Source organism: Phoenix dactylifera, chromosome 16 (genome assembly GCF_051530095.1).
Source record: "Phoenix dactylifera cultivar Ajwa chromosome 16, Ajwa_hap1_PhDact_Kaust_v1.1, whole genome shotgun sequence".
Classification (NCBI taxonomy): Eukaryota; Viridiplantae; Streptophyta; class Magnoliopsida; order Arecales; family Arecaceae; genus Phoenix; species Phoenix dactylifera.
Window position 1 is genome coordinate 7,735,001 of NC_143205.1, and position 12,676 is coordinate 7,747,676.

A 12,676-nucleotide genomic window follows, 5' to 3' on the forward strand; every position below is an offset into this window, starting at 1 on the left:
ACTTAATTCTTTCTATTCTTTCTTGTAACAAGTTTCAGTAATTGAAACTTAAAAAAAAAGATCTTCCACTTGGTTTGGCTTCAACTAACAATCAACTTAAATGTAAACAGAAACATTTCAATTACTATGATTAGAGTACATCATATAATAAGCAGATCTAGTCAGGCATTAAATAGCACATCTTGGATCATTAGCCAAGAATACATCAGCAACCTTAAAATAATCCATTCTAATACATGACATGAATTCTCGTGATGCATGAGATGCTCGTGTTTATTCTCAACTATATTGTTTCTATATAGAGAATCCTTTTTTTTTTTGCTAAAGCAGATATTTCATACATTATGTGTACGAATATACTCATTAAAGTCAGAAAACAAAAGATCGCGGAGTGCTCAAGGCAACTCCCTCTCCCCAGCTCATAAAGTACTTCCAGCATGGCTGGCCACATAGGCAACCATCTAATCTACAACCCCGTTAGCATTTCTAAAAAAGACTAGAGAATCGTTTCCAAATATAAAAATTTAGAGTTCGTTTTGTGCGTGAACCCTTAAAACTCACCAATGTGTAGTATATGCATTTCCCACTCCATTGTATTGTCCATGTTTTCCATACCATGTGACCCTTAATGTGAACCCTTAAGGGGAATCGTTTCCAAATATAATCTACAACCCCCCCCCCCCCCCCCCCCCCCCAAAAAAAAAAAAAAGAAAAAAAAGAAAAAAGATAATGGCAATAAGATGTCATATAGATGAGTATAAGGGGAAGCTGTCGTAGGTAGAGCAGCAGCGATCACTGCTAAAAGGCTTGGTCTGGAAAGGCTAAGAAATCTTGCATGGGCACTCCCACCAAAGAAGCTTACTGCAACAGAAAGTATAACCCTTGTGATGAAAAAAATTATAGTAAACAATCACAAATTTTGACTCCTGAATTAATTGAATAAATATTGCTCATTATATTCATGATTGAACATTGATATAACATGTCATTTATTTGATGACCATGAGCCCTTTGCGTTTGCAAGGAAGAATAAAATGACTCTTTTGTTTTGCATAAGAATGATCGCAGATTATTATTTTCTTAGATATCGTTGCATGTTTCTGTTAGATAATCACAGGTTTTGTTCGAAGATTTTTTTTGTATGTTTTTTTTTTTTTTCCGGAAGCTGAGCAGAAAATGTATAGATTCGTAGAGGGCCGTGCTGGCCCTCGTAGAGGGCCGATATCTTGAGACTGTCCGTTCCGGGGCCAGGTTCCGGCCTAAGACGCTACGGCCCATTGGCACCCGTATTATGGGAATCCAAACAGGGCCTACCCGAGCAAGCAAAGCAACAAATGGATAACTGATGGCGGCCACGCAAGTCTCCAACCCTATCGGAAATCATAAAGAGGGAAGAAGGATAATAAATAATAAAAAGAAAAACATTAAACAAAAACGTTATCTAAACGTAAATTGGGAAAAAGAGGAGAAGTGGAATTCATGGCGTTTGCCGCTGTGCTATCCTCCGCCTCACCGAATGCCAGCCCCCATCTCCACCTCCACCCGCTTTCCTCGAAGCCCCCCCGCTCCCCCACCACCCGGACCCTCGCCCTCCCCTCCGCGGCCGACCTCTCCCTCGACGCCCCAGCCGCCCTCGCCGTCGGCTCCGTTGCCGCCCTCGCCGCCGCCATCTCCCTCGCCGACCCCGAGCGCCGCCGCCGGCAGCAGGCGGAAGAGGTCGGCGGCGATGACAAGGAGGTGGTGCGCGACTACTTCAACAACACCGGTTTCCAGCGCTGGAAGAAGATCTACGGCGACTCCACCGAGGGCGTCAACCGCGTCCAGCTCGACATCCGCCTCGGCCACGCCCAGACCGTCGAAAGCACCCTCCGCATGCTCCGCGACGGGGGGGCCCTCGCCGGCGTCACCGTCTGCGACGCCGGCTGCGGCACTGGCAGCCTCGCCATTCCCCTCGCCCGCGAGGGCGCCGTCGTCTCGGCCAGCGACATCTCCGCTACAATGGTGGCGGAGGCCCAGCGCCAGGCTGAGGAGGCCTTGGGGAATGATGCTAACAACCCATTCGTTAAAATGCCCAAGTTTGAGGCGAGGGACCTGGAGAGCTTGGAGGGCAAGTACGACACGGTGGTTTGCTTGGATGTTCTGATCCATTACCCCCAGGGGAAGGCTGAGGGGATGATCGGGCACCTGGCGTCGCTGGCCGAGCGGAGGCTTGTGCTGAGCTTCGCGCCGAAGACATTCTACTACGACTTGCTGAAGAGGGTGGGGGAGCTGTTCCCGGGGCCATCGAAGGCGACGAGGGCGTACCTTCATGCCGAGAGGGATATCGAGCGGGCGTTGGAGAAGGTGGGGTGGCGGGTGCGGCGGAGGGGGCTCATAACCACCCAGTTCTACTTCGCCAAGTTGATCGAGGCAGTGCCCGTCGGTTTGGCATGAGAGGAAGGGAGAGGGATTTGTACAGGTAGTGAGAGGTATGTATGTGTGTTTATTTGTGTTTATGCTTGAATTGTCTCTTGTTCATTCAATTGTTTGGAAATTTTGTAAAACTGGACGTACTCTGTCTTGTTTCAGTAGAAGATGTGGCTCTTCTAAATGTTCATACATGCTTCAATTTCTTTTCTCAATGTTTGCTGCTTCATTGATCGTCTATTCTAATGTTTGATAAGGGGGGTGAAGGGAGGGATATTTGGGAATGTGCATTATTGGATTTAACAGTCTAAGATAGTTACCAATTCATTTTTGTTGGATTTTTGGTTAATGTGAAGGTGGCTCTATTGCCCTATGTGGTTTTGAACTTATGCATGTATCCGAAAAGCTTGTATATGTACTGACCCATCCTGAGGATCAATTTGTCAAATGCCATATAATGCTCCAAGGCCTGATGGTATGATTTTTTCACAAGTTATGCTATTTATTGCGTTGCTTGGATCACTTACAGCTGCAAGTTGCTGATGCATTGAACTAGTAGTTTCATGATGATTTTTGCTTTAAAATGTAATACAGTAGTAGTGTGCCACAATCAGGGTTTGAACCAAGGACCTCCCAAAGGTTAGCGCTTAGAAGATGGGTGTTAACTAGCTGAGCTAACAATTATAGGCAGGTTCTGGAATATTGTTGAAGTTCAAGACAGGGCTATGCTTGTTTTCATGACATTTCTTTTCTGGATTGGGTGCTTGAGATGGTAATTCAGTCTCATTAGGAAATGAGAGACTGAACTTAGGAATGTGGAATGACTATCAAGTTCATTTTGAGAATTTTTCTGATTTGGAAGGTGGGGCTCATGTTTTGCACGGTTATTACTAGTACGGCATTTGTTTCTTGGATGATTTGAAGCTTTACATTTCAGTTCATCTAACAACAAACTTCAGGGTGATTTGTTGACACTGCATAGTAAGGTATCTGAGTTTTATTGGTATAATTTTTTGGAATAGAGGGTAGATCTTGGCGCAATGGTAACATTACTCCATGGTGATCTAGAGACCATGGGTTTGAAATATAGAAATAACCTCTTTGTATGTAGGGTTAAGGCTATGTATATTTGACCCTCTCCAACCCCGCAATTGCAGCAGACTCATGCACTAGGATGTTCTCTTGGAACCTTAAGACAGAAATTTGATCTAATTAGAACATCAATTACTAAAATTAGGGTTTGAATAATTACCAGGTTTTGATTTTGAGAACCATTGCTAACATGGGTCTTGGATCTCTTATTTCAAATGATCTGAATCTCATAGATAAGCCAGAGCTACTGATGCAAAGGACCCTAACCAGTGTATGTACGATTGCAATTCCAAAATGCCATTTAAGGTCCTTTAACAACATAAAATGATCGTCTACAAAATAACCCTCAATGTAGAGTAGTTCTAGAAGCTCCACAAAGATGTAATCAAACAAGGACCATGAGATAAATTCCTTATGGCATCAGCTTTCCTTGAAATGCTTCCTCAAATAATCCAGATGTCTGTTCATTAGTTTCAGAAACTTTTTAAGGGAGCGCAAAAATTGCTGATATATCTTCACTATGATTCCAAATATCGCTTAAAGGCAGAGCTGGTTTGATAGTGCTTGAAAAAATGATTTGTTATTGCAGACCCAGTGCCACATAAAGATCTACTTTATTGTGTAAGCTCTCTTCTTTTTTTCAGTAATCTATGATGTCTGAGCATTAGGCATATAAAAAATGAGTTAGCATGCAAAAGCCACTAATCATCAAATCCCATCATCAGTCAAAAAAAGAAAAAACTCCCATCCTGACTGCCATATACGCTGTCCTTTATCACTTTCCCACCAGATGAAGTACTAGAATTGATTTTTTTTTTTTTTGATGACACTATGCAAATGATGAAGTTTAGTCTGATTCCATAACTTGCTTGTCTTTTTTTTTTTCACTTTGATTTGTTTGAAATAGGGGAAATTTTGGATCCAATTTGAACTTAAGTGGAAATCTATGATGTAATGATTCTCTAAGGAGAAAGTAGCCAGAACTCACAAAATTATCCATATAATTTGTAGTTTATGCTTTTGATCTTGTCTAGAGTATTGGCTGAAAGTCCATCAGTGCTATCATCTCAAGCTTGACCTGAGTCCTTGTGACATTTTCTCCTCCGCGTTGAAATTTGGGAGCGATGCTTTTCATATGAGTCATCACTTCATAAAACAACAAAGTCACATTTTGATGGAACAAGTTAATTTAATTGTTGGTTCTAGTTTGTAGGAGAAATTGCTTAAAATAATTGACGATCAATGAAATATCAATTTTTTCCCCAGAACTGATAGGAAGAAAAAGAAAAAGAAAAAGAAAAACAATGGTAACAACAATTAGAATATAAATAATAATTGTTTATATTCAAATTGTTGATATAACATGTATAGAATATAAACAACTAATACTAAATTCTTGATATCTAGCCTTGAAATTCATGTCCAGAACCGCACGAACAACTAAAAGTTGAGTTGTGCTCCTAATCCCAAAAACAACAGTTCCCATGTGTAAAATTAAGTGGTTCATACCTGCTTAAAGTTAACAAGATAATATGAAACACTTGGCAGTGCGATGTGAAAATAAAGTTAGTTAATGAAAAGGAAGTAGCTAAAACATTCGATTAGTGGCTCTTAGGTAGAAAGACTTTGTTGCCGCCAAAAACTGGCCCATATAGCCCAGGCATCGAGTGGGAGAGATGCTGGAATACTTCATGATGAGTTGTTCCAGTCGTGCAAGACTATGATACAGAGTGGAGAGTTGCAGTCGGGGTCCTAGCTTGCGATTGAGCTCCAACTTGAAATAGCAAAAACAAAGAAGTTCTCTTGCCGAAGTGTGTCCGACGGGAGAGTCCGATGTCTAAGTATCAGGAAATAGAGAAGGTTCTCTCAATGATCTGTCAGGGCATGCGAGACTTACCTGGAAGGTGCTTTGGAGAGTAGATTGTATAAGCGAAGGCAAGCACATATCGCCCACAAATTTGGGCACATGGGTCGGCCGGGATTGGTCGGCCTCCCGCACGTTCCGAATCAGGCGTGTGCGATTTTCGTGACTTGATGAAGAGGAAGCCAAGTCCTTGATGAGTGTGGTTTCCGACAGGAAGAACGATGTCACACGCAGATCACATCTTGCCCATTTGGCTAGCGTGATCTCAAAGACCCATTTGGATCGGGTTGCAAAAGCAGTCTCCTTCATAGGGCCAACCAACGAAGATTGCCTGCAAAATCGGGTGATTATTAGGGCCGGTTCTCCATAATCGCTCTTTCAATATCAGCATGGAGATTTTCTAGATTCCTCATTGTTGCCCAAAGTGACAAGCCAAGAGGGGGGGGGGGGGGGGGGGTTGAATTGGTTCTTCTAAATTTTTTGGTTTTCCAATTAAATTGTTAGGAGATTGAATCGCTTAGTTAATACTAATTAGGTGCGTGTAGTGGAAATATAAAGACACACACAAAGCAAACACACAAGAAGTATAGTGGTTCGGTGCTCTCCTAAGCACCTACGTTCACTCCCCAAGCGTCTCCTTGGAAATTCACTATAATCCCACGGATTACAGTTGGATTGTTTTCCGGGCTCACAATCCAAAAATCTTTACACTTTGGTTTTTCGGAATCATCAAAAACCTATGTTGGTTTTACGGGCTCACCTACGAACCTTCATAGTTGGTTTTATGGGTTCACCAACAAACCTACACCGTTGGTTTTACGGGCTACCAACAAACCTTACAAGGTGATTAAGAAGAAGAAAGTTGAAACTCCTAGATGAGCAAATATAACAATTATGAATTACAAAGAAGAGTTTAGAATATAGTTATCGCTTTGATAAGACTTTTTTCTTCTTTGTCAAGATTGCTTCACTCTTCAAGGGTTGGTGGAGCTCTTAATGTCTCTCAGAATCTGCTCAACCACTTTCTTTTGGCTCTTCGAATGAAGCACTTGAATGAAGAATGCTAGGGCTTTTTCTTTCTTGAATGAGCTTTGATATTTTGCCAAAAGGATGCTTCCTCTGATGAATAGTGTCACTTAAATACTTTTCCTCATCTATTGGTCACTCCCCATTGGTTAGATTTCAAAAACTAGCCGTTACTAGCCGTTGGGAGGTCAAAAAGTACTTCTGCAGAACTAGCTGTTATGCTTCTGCCCGTGCTGGGGTCGACCCAAACTTTTCTGGGGTCGACTCAAACCACTGTTCATCATACTTGGGGTCGACTCAACTTCCACTGGGATCGACTCCTGCTACAGCGGGGTCGGCCCTCTCAGGAATCCCAGAACCTTGTATTTCAGCTGTTTTTCACTGGGGTCGACTCAACTTCTTTTGGGGTCGACTCAAGCATACTTGGGGTCGACTCTACTATTGTTCATCCATGCCATTTTTGCAGAGATATACCTGATGGTTCCATGAAGTGCCAGTGTCAACTCCACCTATGTTGGGGTTGACTCATTCCACACTTTGCTGCATCTTAAGGTTAGACTCATCCATACAATCAATGAAATATATTTCAAGCAATTTTGAATGTATGCCATGGTAGTGCTACATACTCTTAACAATTAAAATTACTATTTTGCCCTTAAGAGTACATTTCACTTGAAACTTTGCTGAATTAGAATTTAGAATTCTCTATTCCTTTTCTATTACAAATTTTATCTCATTATTAATCATTGACAGACATCTTGATCTCATTCTTCTAATGTATCGAGAGTGTCGAACTCAGTAGTGATGTATCACGTTAACTTGTAGTACTAATTAGATATTTCCTCAATAGTTGTGTTAATTATCAAAATAACACTATCATCCTCAATCTCCCCCTTTTTGATGATTACAGAACATTGAGTATAAACAGATTGATACTTATATTGAAATTAGGAGTTTTATTTTAGAAGGAGCTCAAGTTGCTGAATTTCAGCTTTTCAAATTTGAAAGTGAATACTCCTCCTCTTTCATCCAAATATTGCCAATTAGAACATTTGATTTTCTCCTCATTTTTGATGATTACAAAACATTGAGTATAAACAGATTGATACTTATATTGAAATTCGGAGTTTTGTTTTAGAAGGAGCTCAAGTTGTTGAATTTCAGCTTTTCAAATTTGAAAGTGAATGCTCCCCCTCTTTCATCCAAATATTGCCAATTAGAACATTTGATTTTCTCCCCCTTTCTTTTGTATTTTATTAAGAATGAAACTTCAAAAATTTGAGATAAAGCAAGAGTTTCAGGTTATGTATCGAGGCACGAGAAGTATGTGACAAATTCAGAAATTTTGATTAAAAATTCAGACTTTCTTGTTTTAAAAATTTTCATTGTTACATATTGCTCCCCCTTAAGTGAATATTATCTCTTACTATAATTTTCAAACTTATTTGTCCCTTTATATTGCAACTTCTTTCTTTTCTTACTTTTTCCCCTTTTTGTTATCATCAAACAAGTATATAGCAACAGATAAGTAGAAGCAGTAAATGATAAAAGTTCAAATTTCATTGATCAAAATAGAACATTGTAGTACATTAAGGCTAAATGTACAATGTTCTTCAATTAAGGTGTAAAATACATAAACCAAGTAAAATGCATATAAGAACTAGATATTTCCTAGACACTAGTCATGATAGACTACTGAAGTGCTAACATCGGGCCTAGGGGGAATCTAAGGGCTGTGATCTAGTCCTCATCCTTCTAGCATAAGTGGCGAGGGGAGGTCGAGCCTGATGGGACTGAGTCTGGCGTAGACCTCGCTGAGCTGGATGACTCTGTGCCGAAACCTCCGACTCAGCTGCTCGGGGCACAGATGAACCGTGAGCCGCTCTCTCTCTCTGTAATGCTCCCACCTGCTCTTTGAGGTCTCTAACCTCAGCAGTCATAATGTCCATCCTGCTCGTCAACCCATCAGAGAGAGTCCTCACCTGAGCTGATACAAGCTCAGTCATCCTACTCCAAAACTTCTCTATGCACCCCGTAGGTACGGATGATGACGGTCCAGCCTCTGAAGGTGCCGTAGGATGATCCTCAGGTACCTCAGCCTCAAGGATGGGGTCTCCAACCTCTGGTGCATCACCCTCCGGTGCATGTATCCCTGCTCCTCCACGCACCCACTGCCCGTTCACCTTCTTATAACCCATGCGAACTAGGGACCGTGCAGTGTAAGTGTCAGTGAATAATAGATGCCTGGAGATCTCTCCCTCCACAGATATGTCATGCTGTCGGAAGACTAGGGTGAGTATCATACCATAGGGCAGGAAAACTCTCGATTTGCATATAGCCTCTCTCATCTGCCTGATCGTCATAGCTGGGAGGTTCAGGAGAATGTCCTCAATGACGTGCTCCATAATGACCAAATCTCGCTCAGATATGTGATCAAATCTTCCACTTTTCGGAAATAAAATCCGACCTATGAAGTTGTGCAACAACCTCATCTCAGCTGATAGAGAGCTAGCTATCACATTTCGGAGTAGTCAAAATCATCTCTCTCAAAGATCAACTGTAGAGCTCTCAACTTGCTTTCCGGTCTTTCTGGGGTTGCACCTTTGCAGGGGAGATGAAGCAACTCACTCAAACTTTCTTCTGAAACCCTAACCCGTACTCCTAGGACCTCAAACACGGGCCCTCCCATTCCAACTTTTAGGAAGGCATAGAACTTACGAACCAAGTCCGGGTAGGTCACCAAGTCTAGGGAGCAAAGATACTCCCATCCTTGCCTTCGGATCCAATCCCCCAAACGGAACCCTTCTTGATCCAAAAATTCGGAGTGGATCCTTCTCCCCGTGGTTACCGGTTTTTCCGCATATTTAGCAAGTTGAACTGAAGGGGAAGGAGGTGGAGGAGGCTCTACACGTATCTCACCTTGTGGGAGCACTGTAGAAGAGTCTCTAGCATGTCTATCTACAATGGGTGGGCGTGAGACTCTCCCGGATCTCTTAACAACGGCTCGCTTGGGTCCCATTTTCACCAAATGCTTCCTTAGGTCTTGATCCAATGGCTTGGGGAAGCAATCTTCTACTGTTTGGAGGTGATTGGAAGAGATTGGAAAGTGGAAAATAGGATTTTAGAAAGAGGACAAGATGAAACAGTGCCCTAGAATAGCTCACGGGTCCTCTTTTAAAAGTGGGGTCCCGTCGTTGGGTCGACCCCAATTTCTGCTAGGGTCGACTCAACGTGGGGTCGACCCCATTCTGGCTCGGGTCGGCCCCAGTTCAGCCCATTTTTTTTTTAATTCTTTCTTTCTTCCAATCCTTACCAAATCTTTGTGGGACACTGATATATGAGTAAGGAGTCTATAAATAACTGATTTGACTAATGTTTCATGGATTTTTCAAAATGAGAGGAGAGTATCATGTGACAACTTGTTCTCTTCATTTGTTTTCAATCAAAGGGGTCACATATACCTAATTCCCTTCTAAGCATGCAGAATCTATCTTCACTTAGAGGTTTTGTGAATATGTCAGCTAATTGTTTCTCGGTACATACATGTTCAATACATACATTCCCATTTTGTACATGATCTCTAATGAAATGATACCTTATTTCAATATGTTCGGCTTTAGAGTGCTGAACCGAATTTTTGGTAAGGTTAATAGCATTAGTGTTATCACACTTTATAGGAATGTTGTCTAATTTAATTCTATAGTCCTCTAGTTGTTGCTTGAACTATAGTACTTGATCACAGCAACTCCCGGCAGCTATATACTCGGCCTCAGCCGTTGACAATGCTACTGAATTCTGCTTTTTGCTAACCATAATACTAAGTTATTTTCTAAGAATTAACATGTTCCACTAGTGCTCTTTCTATCTAATTTGCATCCAGCAAAATCTGCATCAGAATATGCAAGCAAATCAATACAGGAGTCTTTAGAGTACCATAATCCTATGTTTGTGGTTCCTCTCAAATATCTAAGGATTCTTTTGACAGCACTTAAATGTGATTCCTTAGGATTTGATTGGTATCTAGCACATATTCCCACACTAAATACTATGTCTGGCCTACTGACAGTTAGGTAAAGCAAAGATCCAATTAATCCTCTATAGAGCTTCATATCTATACTTTTTTCTTTTTCATCGTTGTCTAGTTTACTAGTGAGGTTCATAGGAGTGCCTATCCCCTTGTGATTTTCATTCCCAAACTTCTTTAGTATTTCCTTTGTGTACTTAGTTTGATGAATAAAGATGCCTTCCTTAATTTGCTTGATATGTAATCCGAGAAAGAAATTTAGTTCTCCCATCATACTCATCTCGAATTCTCCTTGCATTAATTTAGCAAACTCTTTACAAAGATTATCATTAGTGGCACCAAAGATTATATCATCTACATATATTTGTACTACTAGCAAATTTTTGTCTTTTCTTTTGAGAAAAATTGTTTTATCTACATTTCCTCTACTGAAATCATTATTTAGCAGAAATTTGCTTAGTCGATCATACCAAGCCCTAGGTGCTTGTTTCAATCCATATAATGCCTTATGTAATTTAAACACATGATTTGGCAATTCATGATTCTCAAAACCAGGAGGTTGCTCTACATATACTTCTTCCTCTATATAACCATTTAAGAAGGCACTTTTTACATCCATTTGGTACAATTTGAAATTCATGAAGCATGCAAAAGCTAGAAGTAATCTAATAGCTTCTAATCTGGCCACGGGAGCAAATGTTTCCTCAAAATCTATCCCTTCTTCTTGATTGTATCCCTTAGCTACAAGTCTAGCTTTATTTCTTATAACTATCCCATTTTCATCTAATTTATTTCTAAAGATCCATTTTGTTCCAATTACAGAATTATGCTTTGGTCTCTCAGTTAATGTCCATGCATTGCTTCTTTTGAATTGATTTAATTCTTCTTGTATAGCATTTATTCAATTTATGTCTTTTTCAGCTTCTTCGTAAGTCTTAGGTTCTATTTGTGAAACAAAAGCAAGATAATTATTTAAATTTCTAAGAGAGGATCGAGTTCTTACCCCTTGAGATGGATCACCAATGATTAAGTCTTTAGGGTGTCCATGTGCGTACCTCCATTCCTTTGTCAAGTCTTGAGATTGTGGTGGCACGCGATCATTTTCCTTTTCTTGATTTGGCACGTCTTCAAGATTCAATTTTTCAAAATCAATAATTTCTACATCATCATCAAGAGTATTTTCTCTCCTAGGAGACTCACTATCAGACTTATCAAAAATGATATTAATTGACTCTTCAACTACAAGAGTTCTTTTGTTGAACACTCTGTATGCCCTGCTAGATGTAGAGTATCCTAAGAAGATACCTTCATCTGACTTGACATCAAATTTACTTAGATCCTCCTTACCATTGTTTAAAATGAAACATCTACATCCAAATACTCTAAGATATTTAGCAGTTGGCTTCTTATTCTTCCAAAGTTCAAAAGGGGTTTTTTTGGTTATAGGTCGTATTAAAACACGATTTAAAATATGACAAGCAGTATTTACAGCTTCAGCCCAAAAGTACTTTGGAAGATTTGACTCACACAACATCGTGCGTGCCATCTCTGTCAGGTCCTATTTTTTTTTTCAACAATCTCATTTTGTTGAGGCGTTCTAGGTGCTGAAAATTGATGGGAGATACCATTTTCATTATAAAATTCTTCAAAGTGTTGATTTTCAAATTCAGTTCCATGATCACTTCGAATTGCAATTAAGGTAAGCTTCTTTTCAGTTATGATATTTTTATAATATTTCAAGAATGCTGAAAATACTTCATTCTTATATGCAAGAAATGAAACCCATGTATATCTTGAGAAATTATCTACTATAACTAGTCCATACCTTTTTCTCTCCTAGACTTGCAGTTCTAGTAGGCCCAAATAGATCCATGTGTATGAGTTCAAAGGGCCTAGTGGTTGATACTATATTCTTTGATTTGAAGGATTATTTTGTTTGCTTTCCCAATGAGCATGGTCCACAGATTTTGTCTTTCTCAAAGATTAATTTTGGCACATCTTTTATCAGATCCTTCTTGACTAGTTTCGATATTAAGTTCATACTAGCATGTCCTAGTCTACGGTGCCAAAGCTAACTTGTTTCACTTTTCCTTTCTTCATTAGTAATTAAGCATAACCCATTTTTCTTGCCTAAATCATGAAGATCTACCATATAAATATTTCCATGCCTATGTCCCATAAGTACAATACTATTATCTTTTGGATTTGTAATTATGCATACTGAAGCTTTAAATGTGACTTTAAGACCTTTATCACAAAATTGA

The 12,676-nt window shown here is 40.1% G+C and overlaps 1 protein-coding gene across 1 annotated transcript; it reads left to right on the forward strand.

Moving 5' to 3' along the window:
• The first annotated feature begins 1,411 nt into the window (after positions 1-1,411).
• On the forward strand, positions 1,412-2,621 carry CHLM (magnesium-protoporphyrin IX methyltransferase). The gene has a single exon (XM_008778909.6). The coding sequence runs from the start codon at positions 1,480-1,482 to the stop codon at positions 2,431-2,433; it is 954 nt and encodes a 317-aa protein (XP_008777131.1). The 5' UTR covers positions 1,412-1,479; the 3' UTR covers positions 2,434-2,621.
• The last annotated feature ends 10,055 nt before the right edge of the window (positions 2,622-12,676 follow it).

Coding starts and splice junctions, on each gene's coding strand:
- CHLM (XM_008778909.6), top strand. CDS start 1,480: ATGGCGTTTGCCGCTGTGCTATCCTCCGCCTCACCGAATGCCAGCCCC.